General features: G+C 44.4%; 1 protein-coding gene across 1 annotated transcript in view; it reads left to right on the top strand.

The window, feature by feature from the left end:
* Positions 1–17,002, top strand: part of CHDH (choline dehydrogenase) — a 66,007-nt gene that overhangs the window by 38,430 nt on the left and 10,575 nt on the right. The window contains exons 2-5 of the mRNA XM_029243851.1: positions 4,808–5,565; positions 6,205–6,356; positions 7,112–7,241; positions 8,202–8,336. Coding sequence (XP_029099684.1) covers positions 4,863–5,565; positions 6,205–6,356; positions 7,112–7,241; positions 8,202–8,336 — 1,120 coding nt within the window. The 5' untranslated portion in view covers positions 4,808–4,862. The remainder of the gene's footprint in view (positions 1–4,807; positions 5,566–6,204; positions 6,357–7,111; positions 7,242–8,201; positions 8,337–17,002) is intronic.

The following is a 17,002-nucleotide window of genomic DNA, read 5'->3' as shown; positions in this document are numbered from 1 at the left end:
CTGTTGCCTGATTGATTTTCTGTCTAGGAGATCTGTCCACTGATGTGAGTGGGGTGTTAAAGTCTCTTATTTCATTCCCATCAGTTTCTCCTTTTATGTCTGTTAGTATGTGTTTTATGTATTTGGGTGCTCCTATATTGGGTGCATATATGTTGACAAGTGTAAAATCCTCTTCTTGTATTGATCCTTTTACCATTATATAGTGTTCTTCTTTATCTTTCTCTGTGGCCTTTGTTTTAAAATCTATTTTGTCTGATATGAGTATTGCAACTCTCGCTTTCTTGTCATTTCCGTTTGCATGAAATATCTTTTTCCATCCCTTCACTTTGAATCTATGTGTGTCCTTTGCCGTAAGGTGCGTCTCTTTTAGGCAGCATATTGTAGGCTCTTGTTTTTTTTAATCCAGTCTGCCACTCTACATCTTCTGATTGGAGGGTTCAGTCCATTGACATTTAAGGTAATTATTGATATGTATGTATTTATTGCCACTTTAAATCTCGTTTTCCAGTTGACTCTATGTTTCTTTTTTGTTCCTTTTTCTTTTTGTGGTTTGATGATTGCCTTTTATTTTATACTTGTGTTCTCTTCTTTTTGTTTTTTGTGAATCTATTGTATGTTTTTGATTTGTGGTTGCCCTGTTTTTCAAGTATGTTAACCCCTTCCTGTATCTTCTTGCTTTAGACTTATAGTCTTATAGGTTCAAACACATTCTTAAAAATAAAACAACTGCACTTTCTTACTCTCCTTCCCCACATTTTATGATTTTCATGTCCTTTTTTACATTTTCATGTTTATCCTTTTGCTGTTCTTTTGTTTATCATCGCTTTCACAAATAGGTTTTTGTTTTTGTTTTTTCCTTTTTGATCTGTATACTGGCTACTTTAAGTGATTTACTTTCCAATTGTGATTTCCTTCTTTATATATCTTCTTGCTTCTTTTCTATCTAAAGAAGACCTTTCAATATTTCTTTTAGGCTAGGTTTAGTATTGCTGTATTCTTTTAGTTTTTGCTTGTCTGAAAAATTCTTTAATTTTTCTCCTATTCTAAATGATATTCTTGCTGGTTAGAGTATTCTAGATTGCAGATTTTTCTCTTTTAAGGCTTTAAAAATATTTTGCCACTCCCCTCTGGCCTGCAGTGTTTGTGTAGAGAAATCAGCTGATAGCCTTATGGGGTTTCCCTTGTAATTAACTCTTTGTTTTTCTTTTGCTGCCTTTAGAATCCTCTCTTTATCTTTAACTTTTGCCATTTTTATTATCATATGTCTTGGTGTAGGTCTGTTTGGGTTCATCTTGTTTGGGATCTTCTGTGCTTCCTGTACCTGGATATCTGTTTCCTTCTTTAGGTTTGGGAAGTTTTCAGCCATAATTTTTTCATATACATTTTCAATCCCCTTTTCTCTGTCTTCTCCTTCTTCCCTGTTATGTGTAGATTGGCACGCTTTATGTTATCTTATATTGCTTTCATTTGGCTTTCTGTTTGCTGTTTTGATTGGGTAATTTCCATTATTCTGTCTTCCAGATCACTTATTCTTTCTTCTGCATTGTGCATTCTGCTATTCATTGCCTTCAGCTCAGCTTTCATCTTAGCAAATGAATTTTCTAATTTTTCCTGGCTTCTCCTTATAGTTTCTAGTTCCTTTTTTTACAGTAATCTGCATTTCTCTGATAGCCTTTCTTAATTCCTTCAGTATTTTCATTTTCACCTCCTTTTTTTAACATCTTTATTGGAGTTTAATTGCTTTACAATGTTGTGTTAGTTCACCTCTTTTTTGAATTTGGTGTCTGTTAGACTGAAGAGGTCTGTTTCATTGCTTGTTCCTTCAGGGGAATTCTCTTGGTCTTTTAACTGGGAGTGGTTCCTCTGCTTCTTCATTTTGCTTATATTTCTCTTACTCTGTGAGTTTAGGAGAAACAGCTATCTACTGTAGTCTTGGAGGGCTATTTATATGCGGGAGCATCCCTATGTGGCATGTGTGGGTTTAATATTTTTTTGGTGTGAGGGCTGTTTTTGGTTTGGATGCTTGCTGTCTGTTTCCTCAGCGTGTACTGGCCGTTATCCCCTTGACAGGGGGTGTGCAGGTGTGTGGTCCACGCGGGCTCCCAGGAAGGCAGGGGCAGTGTTTGGTGCCCAGTCAAGGGACCCTCCGTGGCAGCAACGGTCCATGCCCGTCTCTGGAGTCCAAGGTGGCAACGGTGGCTCGCACCTGCCCTCAGAGTTCCAGTAGGCGGTGCCTTACATGGAGAAAGAAGCTCCTATGGCGGCCCTGCCCCTCTCTTTGCACGCCACGCAACAGTGGCGCCTTGCCTCTCTGGCAGGCTCAGGCTTCTTCCCATACTCCCTCAGTTGTGGTGAGCACACCCTGGCCCCCACAGGCTTCCTTGACACAGCCAATCCCAGTCCTCTCCCTGGTCTGACCTCTGAAGCCCAAGCCTCAGCCCTCAGTCCCTGCCGCCAGTGAGGGGACTTAGCAGTGTGCAGAAACATTTCCTTTTTCACAGCTCCCTCCTGGGGGCACAGGTCCTGCCCCAATGCCTTTCTCTCTCTCTCTCCCTTTTTTTCTTTTGTCCTACTCACTGATGTGGAGATTTTCTTGCTCTTTTGGAAGCCTGAGGTCTTTTGCCAGTGTTCAGTAGGTATTCTGTGAGAATCGTTCCACATGTAGATGTATTTTTGATGTATTTGCAGGAGAAGGTGAGCTTCCTGTCCTACTCCCCCACCATCTAGATCCAATCCTGTATTGTAAATTTTCTGATGAGAAGTTTGCAGCCACTCTTAAACTTATTCCTCTGTACATATGTTTTTTTTTTGGGGGGGCAGCTGCTTTGATGATTTTTTTCTGGGGTTTCCGCAATTTGACTGTGATGTACCTAGATGTGTTTCTCTTTGTATTGATCTTGCTGAAGATGCTCTAAGTTTCTTGAATCTCTGGTGTTTTTGTCTTGCATTAATATTGGGAAAGTCTTAGCAATTATCTCTTCAGATAGCTTTTCTCCCCTGTTCTTTCTCTGTCCTTCTCTGCCTCTCTCTCCCCTTCTCCCTCTGCTTCTCCTCTCTCCCCCTCTTCTTTTTTCCCTTCATCCCTTTCCTACTTCTGGGACTCCAGTTGTCTATACTTTAGACAGTTTGATATCATCCCATGCTCTCAGTTGCTCTTTTCTCTCTCTCTCCCTCGAGAGAGGCACCTCGAGGTGCCACGATAGGTGCCTTCTTCTCTTTTTATTTCCTTTTGGATAATTTTTATTAACCTAATGTTCGGTTTCACTTATTCTTTGCTCTTCTATGTCCAGTCAACTTATTCATTTCTGGTAATTTAAAATTGTTTTTTAATTTTTAGCAGTTCTGTTTGTGCCTTTTTTAATAGTTGCCAACTTTTTGCTGAAATTGCCTATCTGTTCAACATGTCCACCTTTTCAATTAAATCTTTTAAGATGTTAAACTTGGTTATTTTAAAGTCTTTGTTTGATAGTTCTAACGTCTGGATGGGTCCCCTTGGTCTGGTTCTGTTAACTACTTTTCTCTTTATAATGACTCATTTCTTTTTCTTATTTCTGTGTCTATTAATTTTTTTATTGAATGCGTGACCTTGTGTGTACCAGGATAGTAGGGACTGAGGTAAATAGCGTTTATGCCTAGAAAAGGGCATGCCTTTTATTCTATCAGGTCATTAGTGTGGAGTGTTGAGTCAACCCAGTTGGGAGTTGTGCTGTGGGCTGCTGCTGCCTTGTGCTAGCACGAGGCCTGGAGTGCTGGAAGGTTCTCAGAATTCCTGCTTCAGATTTAGCTTTTAGGAGGCCTTGCTGCTTCTTTCTCCTGTGCCTGCAGGAATGGGGTGGGGTGAGTGGGGTGGAACCTTTCTCTCCACTCTCACCTCTTAGTCTGCCTCCAGTGATAGGCTGCTGCTGTTACTTGATATAGGCTCGTGGAAGGGGTCGAGGGATTTATCAGGGTTTTGCTGAGGTTTTCCAGTTCTCCTGTTGCAACCTCAGTCTTGAGTGGGCCTTGTGTGCCTGAGCCTCATGGGTGGGGCTTTCTCAGAGGTTCCTGTGTCAGTGGAGGTCTTGATGGGATATCTTGACTCTTTTCCACCTCTGTGCACTGAGCATGTTGGGATTAATATGAACATTGTTGGGAAAGGATCCTCCAGAAGTTATTGGTGTTTGTTAAAACTCCAGCACTCAACAGAGTGATCTTGAAAGATTGTAGCTCTGACCCCATCACCTGCTGAAAAGCCCTCTCATGCACTCTGGGGGGCCCTTAGGTCAAAGGCTTTGAGCTCTTTAGTCTCCAGCCTCTCACCCTGACCTTCCTTTGGTTATTTATGTAAGTCTTGTCTGTCTCCCTAGTCCCAGACCATCAGTTTTGAGAGCAGATGCCTTGTTTTCTGAGTATTGCTGGAGAGGAAGTGGTGCCTGGCACGTGGTAGGGACTCAGCAACTGTCTTACTGTCTTGAACAGATGAGGAGTGAGGGTAAACCTGGAAAGCCCCTGTTTTCCAGCAGGTAGACTCCTGCCCGGCCTCCAGGTTCATGCACAGATGTCACAGGGAAGCCTTTCTGGGGACCTCCCCACTCCAGTGCCCCCAGCCGTGTGCTCGTCGGTCCCACAGGACTGATATTCCTGCTTGTGCTTCCGCTCGTTCCTCCTGGTTCCCCAGGGCGGGCAGTGACGTGCCAGCCAGGCCTGCCCCACCCAGCGCCCGGCAGGCACCTGGCGGGCCTGCAGGGGCCCTTTGCTGCCCTAGCTTTGGGCTGATTCTGCAGTGCATGCTGAGTTAAACGTTTCAAAGCCTCTTTTTCTGTTTTAGGGGAAGTGAATCATCACATTCGCCCCGTGGAAGTAAGAGGACTTGGGCTGGAAACATGTGGTGCATCCTTCGAGGCTGGAGGCGAGGGAGCCTGGGCCCATGGGGAGCCCTGGGGCAGCACTGGCCCCGGGGCATCCGTGCTCTGGCCAGCGAGCGCCCCCGGATTGGGGGTGAGTACAGCCACGTGGTGGTGGGTGCGGGCTCCGCTGGCTGCGTGCTGGCCGGCCGGCTCACGGAGGACCCCGACAAGCGAGTGCTGCTGCTGGAGGCCGGGCCCAAGGATGTGTACGCGGGGAGCAAGCGGCTCCTGTGGAAGATCCACATGCCCGCAGCCCTCGTGGCCAACCTGTGCGATGACAGGTACAACTGGTGCTACCACACGGAGCCGCAGCCGGGCCTGGACGGCCGCGTGCTGTACTGGCCACGTGGCCGGGTCTGGGGCGGCTCGTCGTCGCTCAATGCCATGGTCTACATCCGTGGGCACGCCGAGGACTACGAGCGCTGGCAGCGGGAGGGCGCGGCGGGCTGGGACTACGCGCACTGCCTGCCCTACTTCCGCAAGGCGCAGGCGCACGAGCTGGGTGCCGGGAGGTACCGCGGCGGCGACGGCCCCCTGCGGGTGTCCCGGGGCAAGAGCGGCCACCCGCTGCACCGCGCGTTCCTGGAGGCGGCGCAGGAGGCCGGCTACCCCCTCACCGAGGACATGAACGGCTTCCAGCAAGAGGGCTTCGGCTGGATGGATATGACCATCCACGAAGGTAGCGCGAGGCCTCCGATTCCCCATCTCCCAGGTTCCTCCTCTAAAAACGAAACGCTGCTCTATCACAGTCCCGACCCTCCTGCCCCCACCTGTCATGGTCAGTAAGTGTGGACAGACTGGGACTGGTTTGAGGTGGAGGGGATATGACAGATTACACTGGCGACAGGCCACAGAATACCATTCAAAGCCAATGAGAAGTGACTCGGAGATGGTGACCCCTTGGGCATCCTCTGGCCCCTGTTGGTGTGGAATGAAGAGGCAGCTCTCCGGCCACACAGCCCCGAGTTTTAAAGCCTCACAGATGGGCGTACTGAGGCACAGAGCAGTGACGGGCCTTGCAGCAGGGCAGAGGCAAGGCCCGGGTGGACCCAGGGCTCTCATTATCAGCCACTCCTGGTCTCTGTCGTCCTGTCAAGGGTGAGGGATGTTTTCCCACCTGCATCCGGGGGCCCCAGGTAGATGTGGATGTCAGTTGGACAGGGTATTTTGGCCTCAGCCTTCCTTTGAAGGCAGAACTTGCACAGTCAGGGGAAGGACAAATTCCCTCTTTCTGCAGTCCTTCCCTACCTCCCCCTCCACGATAGGTGCCTAGGGAACAGGCTGGGGCTGTGACTGATCTCCTTGCTCTGTCCTGCAGGCAAGCGCTGGAGCACGGCCTGTGCGTACCTGCATCCGGCACTGAGCCGCCCCACCCTCACGGCTGAGACCCAGACATTTGTGAGCAGGGTGCTGTTTGAAGGTACCCGTGCAGTGGGTGTGGAGTACATCAAGAACGGCCAGAGCCACAGGGTGAGTGAATTACCACCACATGGGCAGCTCACATGGCAGGGAGGGAGTGGGCAGTGACCCCGTGGTCATGCTCAGTCAGTGTGGGTGGGCAGGAGTCATGTCCTTGTCGCCATCAACATGATGATAAGGAGTGAGCGGCTGGTGGCAACAGCCTGAAAGACTGTCCCCAGGAGGTGGTGGCCTGGCAGAGGTGAGGAAGCCCCAGTCTAGCCACCTGCACAGGGCCCATGGTGCCCGGGCATGAGTGCCCCCATGAACCTCTTTCTGCTGTTGCCTTCCACACTTGTCCGGAAATTGATAGGTTTATATCAGAGGCTTTAAAAACCATACCTGTGATCACACTCCCTATTTCTGCACTGTGCTGTTTTCCACTTAGGAGCATGTGGGGATTGTTCTGCATCCCATGTGAAGATCTCTCTCACCATGTGCTTTATTTAAACTGCTTGTTTGAGTGCCTGCTTCCATTTATCTCATTTAAGCTCTACAGTCCTGTTTTTAAGACCATCGTTACTGTCAGGCTGTTGCAGAATATATCAGAGCATGAACCACACTTGATTTATGATCACACACACCCACAGCTGCACGTGTGGGCTACTTTCACCTAGTGGCGCCCAGAGCATCCTCTTCCTTGCTCTGGAGCCTGTGGGCAGGATCCCCACCCACCATGTGGGTGCGTCATGCCAAGGCCGTATTCTTGGGGTTCTGACTGGCTTTTCTGGGAAAGTGTGAGCTGCCTGGCCCCTCGCCTCTTCCAGGCTTTCGCCAGCAAGGAGGTGATCCTGAGTGGAGGTGCCATCAACTCTCCACAGCTGCTCATGCTGTCGGGCGTGGGCAATGCCGACGACCTCAAGCAACTGGGCATCCCGGTGGTGTGCCACCTTCCTGGTGAGCTCCCTTCCCCACTGCGCCCCAGAGGTGTCCCTGTTAAAGAAAAGTTTATTATACTTTATTAGCATGGAGTGGGGAGGGGACAGGAGTCAGGGCCCCTCAGAACTGTCACATTGTTCCCACGAGCCTGAAGTTCCCCCAGGCCTCGCTGGACTCCTACCCCCAGCGAAACCCCAAGCTTTTGTGTCGTTTTCCTCCCTTCCCCAGACATCCCATCCCTCTCAGCAGCGAGGCACCTCTAGCAGGGAGCGTCTGCCCGTAAAGCCCACTGGGCCCGGCTCAGGCAGGTCAACAGGGCAGCCGTGTGGCAAGAGGGGTCGGGGCCTTTGTGTTTTCCGTCCTCAGGACACACCAGCTACCCTGACATGCTGTTCATGTTCAGATGGTTCTCCCGGCCTAATATTTATTTCATAGACTGTTTCTGATGCCCTTTGGAGCCTGTCCCTGTCCCTCTTGCCCTCTCTTATAACTCAAGCTCCCAGAGCTTGAAGCTTTATCATAAGAGGTCTTTGAAAGTGCTGGTCCATGACAGTGACCCGCCCAGTGTCCCCTTGAGCTTGGATGGGCTCATGCTGGGTCTGCACAGCGTGACAGGCCTGCTTCCCTCCTTCCCCAGGCCAGGGGTGAGGGTGCAGGGTCAGCCGTCCCGGGACAGCTCACTGAGTGGTGCCCGCTGGAGGCGTGGGCACTGCCCCGGTGGAGGGTGCTGGCTTAGCCGGAAGGCACCTGGATGGTTACAGGTGCTGCCCTGGGAGCGAGTGTCAAGGGCAGGCAGCTTTGGCAGCATCTGAGAGGGCCAGACATGGCTGGGAGTGAGGGAGTGGTGTCCCTGGGAATGAGCAGGAGCTGGCCTGGCAGATAAGTGGGTGGAGGAAAAGTTTTCAAAACCAGGGGATGTTGAGAGGCCAGCTAAGCCCCTTTGGGAGACATTTTCCTAACCAGCCCCTCTGGTTTCAGGAGTTGGCCAGAACCTCCAAGACCACCTGGAGATATACATCCAGCAGGCGTGCACCTCCCCCATCACCCTCCACTCAGCACAAAAGCCCCTGAGGAAGGTCCGGATTGGCCTGGAGTGGCTCTGGAAGTTCACAGGTGGGTGTGCTCATCCATGATTTTGGGAGAGAGGTTCTGTGGGCGGCACAGCCTCCCTCCTGAGGTGCTTAGCCCGGGCTGTGGCTCCAGATTGCTGGTTCAAAGCTGAGCTATGCCATTTATTTCAGCTCTCTGAGCCTCAGTTTTCCCATCTGCAAAATGGGGTATGCCGTTCCCGTGTGGCAGGTTGGTGTGAGGACCAGACGCGATACACAGGGCTTGCCCGGGGTGACTCTGCAGGGACTGGGTGCTGCCCTTCCTGATGGATGGATAGGGATGGCCTCATCCTGGACACTGCCTGGGGCCCAAGGGGCCAGGAGAAAATGCAGAGAAAGGGCACTTGATGGTGGACTACAGCTTCAATTTCTCAGCATTTTCCGTGCGGTTTCTAGCTGGGTCTCAGAGTACTGAGTTTGGCCAGGAAGTAGTGCTTCGAAATCTTATTCACTCAGCATGCATTTCTCGCACACCTACCGTGTGCTGTGCTACATGGTGAGAAGTGCTAATAAGGCAGGTTTTCTTAGGGAGTTTACGCTCTAGTGGAGACAATGGAAGGAAACTAAGTAAACATGCTAAGTTTTAAGTACAGTGAAGGAATAATTAGGATGTTAAACTGGAGAATGGTGGCAGGGGGTCTGTTAGGCAGGAAGAATACGTGCAAAAGGCCCCGGGGCTAGGCATTGGGTGTGCTTGAAGAATGAATTTGTTGGGCCAGGGAGACTGCAGCACCTTGAGGAGGAGGCGGTGCAGGTGTTGCAGGGCCTTCCAGGGCCGGAGAGTAAGCTCTTGTCTAACACTCGGAAAGGAACTGTCCGATGAGACACACGTACTGACAAAGCAAAAGACTTTATTGGGAAGGAACCCCAAGGCAGAGAGCCTGGGGGAACCCAGGAGAACCGCTCTGCCACGTGCCTCGCAGGCTCAGGTTTTGTGGTAACGGGTTAGTTTCTGGGTTGTCTCTGGCCAGTCGTCTCGCTTGGCCCATAGTCTGATTCAGGGTCCTTCCTGGTGGTGCGTGCGTCTCTCAGCCAAGATGGATTCCAGCGAGAAGGACTCTGGTAGATCGGTCTTCTCCTCCTTCTTCTGCCCCTCCCAAATTCTCCTGGGAGATATGTTAGCTTTACTGTTGAGACTTCTCGTTTTGATGCTAGTGCCTCTCAAATTATGAAAATTATTAACATTACTGCCGTTAGTGAAATAAATGAGCCTATGGATAAGACGGTATTTCATTTTGTGTATGCATCTGGGTAGTCGGAATATTGTCATGGTATTCCAGGTAGACCTAGGAAATGTTGTGGGAAGAAGGTTGTATTTACAGCTACAAATATAATTACAAAGTGAATTTTTGCTCATGTTGAGTTGAGTGTATAACCTGAGAGAATAGTGGGAATCAATGTACGAAGCCTCCCATAATGGTGAGTACTGCTCCTGTTGATACGTAGTGGAAGTGTGCGACTACATAATATGTATCGTGAAGGACAATGTCTAGTGATGAGTTAGCTAGGACAATTCCTGTTAATTCACTTACTGCAAAAAGGAAAATGAAGCCTAGGGCTCATATTATGGTGGGAGATCATTTGATATTACCTCCATGAAGGGTTGCTAGTCAACTAAATACTTTTACTCCTGCGGAAATAGCAATAATTATAATGGCTGATGTAAAATATGCTCGTGTGTCGACATCTGTACCTACCGTAAACATACGGTGAGCTCATACAATGAATCCTAAAAATTCCATTGATATTATGGCTCATACTTACCTATATATCCAAAAGGCTCTTTTTTTTTTTCCTGAATAATAATTTACAATATGTGAGATTATTCCAAATCCAGGTAAAATCAGCATATAGACTTCAGGTTGTCCGAAGAATCAGAATAGGTGTTGATATAAGATTGGATCACCCCCTCCCGCGGGGTCAAAAAAGGTTGTGTTTAGGTGTCGGTCTGTTAATAGCATAGTAATCCTGGCTGCTAATACAGGTAATGATAATAGCAGCAATACAGCTGTAATTAAAACGGATCATTACAAATAGTGGTGTTTGATGTTGGGGTATAGTGGGTGGCTTTATATTAATAATTGTAGTAATAAAATTAATAGCACCTAAAATTGAGGCGACACCTGCTAGATGTAGGGAAAAGATGGTAAGGTCTACTGAAGCTCCAGCGTGGGCTAGGTTTCCAGCTAAGGGTGGATATACAGTTCAGCCTGCACCGGCACTGGCTTCAACTATTGATGATGCAAGTGGAAGTAGGAAGGAAGGTGGAGGTAATCAGAAGCTTGTATGGTTTATATGGGGAAAGGCTATATCGGGTGCCCCAGCATTAGTGGGACTAGTCAGTTTCTGAAGCCTCCAACTGTGATAGGCATAACTATAAAAAAAATTATTACAAATGCACGGGCTGTTACAAGTTCATTGTAAATCTGATCATCTCCTAGCAGTGTTCTAGGTTAGCCTAATTCAGCATGAATTAACAGGCTTAAGGCAGTGTCTGCTATTCCAGCCCAAGCACCAAACAGTAAATATAAGGTACTGATATCTTTATGGTTAGTTAAGAATAGTCAGCTGTTTAAGAATGTAGGTAAAATGGCTGAGTAAGCATTAGACTGTAAATCTAAAGACAGGGGTTGAGTCCTCTTTTTGCCAAGTGCTGTGGTGAATTTTACATATTGAATTTGCAAATTCAGAGAAGCAGCTTCAATTCCGCTTTTTTTTTTTTTTTTTTTTTCTTGCAGCAGGAGAAGTAGATTGAAGCCAGTTGACTAGGGTATTTAGGTGTTAACTAAGTTTCGTGGGAAATGTAATCCCACCAATCTAGTGAGGATTTAGCTTAAAAAGTGTTTGATTTGCATTCAATTGATGTAGGATATAGTCTTGCAATCCTTATTGAGCAGGAATTAAGTAACTTATACTTGCTTAGTGCTTTGAAGGCTCCTGGTCTGTGTAACCTAAATTCCTAGTCCAATACTGAAAGGATTGGTGTAAGGGATAAGAGTATTGTGGATATTACAGTTACTGTTGGTAGGAAAGTTGTTTTGTCAAATCAAATTGTCATTTTACTTTTATTTATAGAGGGAAATATAGTTAGTGCTGTAGAATACGTGAGTCGTATGTAGAAGTACAGATTGAGTAACGCTGTGATAGCTATTAGTGTGGGTAAAATAATATTGTTATTTTTTGTTTTTTCTTGAATGAGTATTCAGGCATAAGTCCTGATAGTGGAGGAAGACCTCCTATTGATAAGAGGGTGATGAGAATGAGGGTTGTAATAATGGGTATTTTATTTTGTGTGTGGTAGTGTGGTGGTGACTGAGCTGTAAATGAATAGTATGAATATGGGAAGTGTTATTATGATATATATTAGTAGGTTAAGGATTGTTATAGTTGGGTTTTACAATATAATGGCTGTTATTCACCCTATGTGAGCAATTGATGAATAAGCTGTAGTTTTTCATTGTTGGGTTTGGTTTAGTTCACCTCATCCTCCGATTATAATAGATGGTATGGATATGGATAATATTAGGTTTAGGCTGATGGATGGTGAGATTTGGTATCATACTGACAAGGGTGCAAGTTTTTGTCATGTTAATAAGATTAAGCATGCTGTTAATGAGATGCCTTGTGTAACTTCAGGTACTCAGAAGTGGAATGGAGATAGTCCTAGTTTTATGGTTTGGGCTATTGCTATTACTATAGATGCTGTTGGATTAAAGATTTTTGTAATAGTTCCTTGGCTGGAGTATAATAGGTTAGTGATAACGGCTATTATAAGTAATATGGATTCGGTAGCTGTGTTAGAAACTATTTAGTGGATGCTTCTATAGCTCATGAGGTAAACTTTTTTAGTGTAATGGGAATAATGGCTAGTATATTTATTTCAAAACCGATTCAAATAAGTAGTCAGTGGGAGCTGGTTATTACAATGATGGTCCCTGAGATGATGGAGTTTAATAATACGAGAAGGATATAAACCAACATTTTCGGGGCATGGGCCCAATAACTTATTTAACTGACCTTACTATATATTATGGTGTAATGTAGTAGCACGAAGAATTTTGAATTCTTAAGCATAGGTTCAGTTCCTATGATTCTAGAAATAAGAGCATTTAAACCTCTATAGCTTACTCTATCACAGTAACTCTTTTATCAGACATATTTCTTATGTTTGTGGAGGAATGCCTGATGTTATAATAGGTAGTGAGACATGTCATATGCATATGGCTAGTGTTAGTAGTCAGAAGTTTTTTCAAAGTAGATGTATTAGTTGATCGTATCAGAGTCGAGAGTAGGATGCTTGAATTCATAGGAAAGAAATTGTTAGTAATAGTGTTTTGATGATAAGGTTGATTTTGTATAGTTCTGGTATGTAGGGGTTATGGAACGCTCTTAGAAATAGGATTGTTGAGAAAATGTTTATTATGATAATGTTGGCGTATTCTGCTAAGAAGAATATGACAGATGGGCCTGCTGCATATTCTGTGTTGAAGCCTGATACAGGTTCAGGTTCTCCCTCTGTTAGGTCAAAGGGAGCTCGGTTAGTTTCTGCTCGAGTGGAAATAAATCATATTATAGCTAAGGGTCATGATGGGAAAATTTTTCATAAATGCTCTTGTGTTGTGATGGAGGTTGAGAGGGTAAAAGACCTGTTTCTTAAGAGGACTGATAAAAGAATAATTGCTAGTGTTACTTCATATGAAATTGTTTGTGCTACTGCTTGTAGGGCTTCAATTAATGTGTATTTTGAGTTGGAAGCTGATCCGGATCATAAAATGGAGTATACAGCTAGCCTTGATGTAGCTAGCATAAATAATACTCCTAGACTTATATTAATAAGTGGGTAGGGGAATTCATATGTTTAGGGCTAGGGTTAGGGCTAGGGTTGGTGCAATGATAAATACGGAAATGGAGGATGTAGCTGGTCGTAGTGGTTCTTTAGTGAATAATTAGACTGCCTCAGTAATGGGCTGTAATAGGCCACATGGTCCTACGATATTTGGCCCTTTTTGAAGTTGCATATAACCCAAAATTTTTCGTTCAATTAGTGTTAGGAATGCTACGGCTAGAAGAATGGGGATAACAAGTATTAAGATATTAATTATAAACATTTTGTTAAGGGAGGGGATTTGAACCTCTGGTTATAAAGGTTTAAGTTTTATGCAATTACTGGGCTCTGCCCCACCTTAACAAACCCTGGTCTTGAGTAATATATGTATTAATTAAATTAAGATTATATCATTAATTGGTTTTAAGGCACTTTTTAAAGTGGGCCTTATTTCTCTTGTCCTTTCATACTGGGAGAACTATATAGTAGATAGAAACCGGTCTGAACTCAGATCATGTAGGACTTTAATCACTGAACAAACAAACCTTTAATAGCGGTTACAGCATTGGGGTGTCCTGATCCAACATCGAGGTCATAAACCGTATTGTTGATATGAACTCTAGAGTAGGATTGAGCTGTTATCCCTAGGGTAACTTGTTGATCAATTTTTTGGATCAATTAGTGATGATATGTTTTGACTGGTAAGTCTAGACTTAATCACTCAGAGCCTTTTTTGTGTTCCAAGGTCACCCCAACCAAAATTGTCACCCCATGTAAAATTTTGTTATCCCTTGGTGGTTTAATTAGGGTTTTTTTGCTTAATTAATTAAAGCTCCATAGGGCCTTCTCGTCTTATTTTGTTATTCCCACCTCTTCACGGTAAGGTCAACTTCACTGATTGAAAGTAAGAGACGGTAAAACCCTCGTGTGGCCATTCGTACAAGTCCTTATTTAGAGAACAAATGATTATGCTACCTTTGCATGATCAGGATACTGCGGCCATTTAACAGTTGTCACTGGCCAGGCAGTGCCTGTAATACTAGTTATGCTAGAGGTGATGTTTTTGGTAAAAAGACAGGGTTTGAGTTTGCCAAGTTCTTTTTACTTTTAATCTTTCCTTGAGTGCCTGCCTGTGTTGGATTAACAGTGTTTAATAAATAATTTAATGTTGAGTTGTATTTATTTACTGTTAATTATCAGTATATTATTAGTTACTGATGTAAATTTATGCAAGGAGAAATACTTCTTATTGCTCATAATAACATTATTGCCTCTGTCGGTCAATAGATTAGTCTAGTACAAATCTAGGAGTCGATTTGCTTGTTATTGGTATTAAAGTTATTGTTGAGCTTGAACACTTTCTTAATTGGTGGCTGCTTTTAAGCCAACTATGGTGTTGTTTGTTTTTACTCTCTAGATAAGATTGTATCCATTTCTAAAAAGCTGTACCTATTTAGATAACAGTGTAAAATACATTAAAATTTATAATTATTTTGGTAATTTTTAAAGTTGAACTGAAATTCTTTTCCTGGACAACCAGCTATCACCAGGCTAGTTAGGGTTGTCACCTCTACTTATAAATCTTCTATTTTGCTACATAGATGAGTTTGTTCTAATAAACTGTTCATAAGTAGCTCGTCTGGTTTCGCCATATTTAACTTAAGTTCTCGGTTAGATGTTCTCTAGTTAAATCATTATGCGAAAGTTACAAGGGGTAAACTTTGCTTTTTGTTACTTTTAATGCTTTTTTCATCATTCCCTTAGAGTACCTTCTGTATAGCGCCAGAGGATATTTTAAATTTCTATCGCCTATACTTTAAATGTTGAGTGAATGTTTTATTTAGTCTGCTTATATTAGTAGATATGGGGAGAGGTGTTGGGCTAGATTTCATTCAGAGTATTCATAAATTATGAAATCTAGGTGTAAACTAGGTGCTTTATTTAAGCTACGCTTTGATTTATCCAAGCTCACTTTCCAGTATGCTTGTTACGACTTGTCTCCTCTTGTATGATTAGTATTTGCTAACAGATTATAGGAAGTTATTATAATACTTGACGAGGGTGATGGGCAGTGTGTGCGTGCTTCATGGCCTTGTTCAATTAAGCACTCTACTCTTAATTTACTACTAAATCTTCCTTTGGTTTTCATAATTCATGCGTGAGAAATATATTCTTGAAATAGAAAATGTAGCCCATTTCTTCCCATCCTATAGGTTACACCTTGACCTAACGTTTTTATGTATGATAATTACGCTTACTTTTATTCTTTTTTAATGTTTGCTGAAGATGGTGGTAATATAGACTGAATTAGCAAGGGTTGGTGAGGTTTATCGGGGTTTATCGATTATAAAACAGGCTCCTCTGGAAGGGTGGGAAGCACAGCCCAGTCCTCTGAGTTTTAAGCTGTTGCTAGTAGAACTCTGGCAAATAATTTTGTTCTTGTAGTTATTTGGGTTTAGGGCTAAGCATAGTGGGGTATCTAATCCCATTTTGGGTCTTAGCTGTCCTGTAGTCAGGAACTACTAAAGTCACCTACGTAGTCTATTTTAGTTATGGCTTTTTACAGCTTAGTTAAAATTTAACTTCATTTTATATCACTCTTTAACACACTTTACACCGAGTTTCCATTAATTGGGGTTAATTATATGACCACGGTGGCTGGCAGAAAATTTACCAACCCTAGTTCATACAACTTAGTCGAACTTTGGTTTGCGGCTTAATTTTTTCTCACTGCTGTTTCCCACGGGGTGTGGTTAAGCAGGGCGTGACGGGCCGCCCATGTGAGTGTGCTGATGCCTGCTCCGTTTCGTCTTAATGGTTTAGAGGGCATTCTCACTGGGGCACAGATGCTTACATGGGAATTTTATTAAAAATTTATAGAAAGGCTGGGACCGCACCTATGTGTTTACGGACTTGGTAAACTCATCTGGGCATTTTCAGTGCCTTGCTTTAGGTTTTAAGCTACACTAACAAGCTGTTTTTACATAGTGAAGTAATATGTATGTGGTTGGTTTATGTCGGATTTCGTGTTAAAATTTTGATAGGAGTGGTCTGTATAAATGGTAAATATCTAAGTAGTTGATTGGTGGTATGATTGGGGTTTATTTTCTAGGTCTATCTAATTCTGAGCATTCAGTTCATGTTTATCGAGTATAGACAGCTAAGTCCCATGTATTTATATGTTTTAGCCTTGTTTTGGGGGTTTGGCAAGGCATTATAGGCATGTAGAGCATGGGATTTAGTGGGGGGTAAAGAGGGTTTGTTAAACAGGTCATTCATCTGTTTACTGCATGTGTGTGTGTACGTACGTGTACGTGTGTGCATGTGTGTCCGTAATTTCCTTATGGCCTGTAACCACTGATTGAATAACACCTTATGGTTGATGATGTTGGTAAATAATATTCAATTAAAGTCCAGCTACAATTTATTTGACTGTGTTAAGGCCTCAGATGGCCATAGCTGAGTCACAGCATCCCTTTAAAAATTAAAAATTAGCAAATGCATGAAATCACAGTTATGTGTAAGCGTGGCCTGATTAGTCGTTGGTCCGACGAGATGTCTTATTTAAGAGGAAAGAGTGGGCTCTTTCAGGTGAGATGGCCCTGAAGTGAGAACCACTTGTCTGATAAAGTTCATTAGTAGAAACCGCCACAAGTTATGGGCCTGGAGCGAGAAGAGGGACACCCCAAGCGGGTTGACGGTTTCACGCAGCCTGCTGGTTACACTTGTGATCTACTGGATGTGGTACACACGTTGACTAGAATTGATTTGACTTAATGTGCTGTGTACTGTCAGTAGGATAATGTACATGCTTGTAGGCGTGGGGTAAATAATTAATGTACGAT

Source organism: Monodon monoceros, unplaced genomic scaffold (assembly GCF_005190385.1).
Source record: "Monodon monoceros isolate NGI ecotype Baffin Bay Population unplaced genomic scaffold, NGI_Narwhal_1 Super_Scaffold_3, whole genome shotgun sequence".
NCBI classification, from domain to species: domain Eukaryota; kingdom Metazoa; phylum Chordata; class Mammalia; order Artiodactyla; family Monodontidae; genus Monodon; species Monodon monoceros.
Note: the sequence above shows the minus strand (reverse complement) of the source record. Positions and strands in the feature narration are given on the sequence as shown.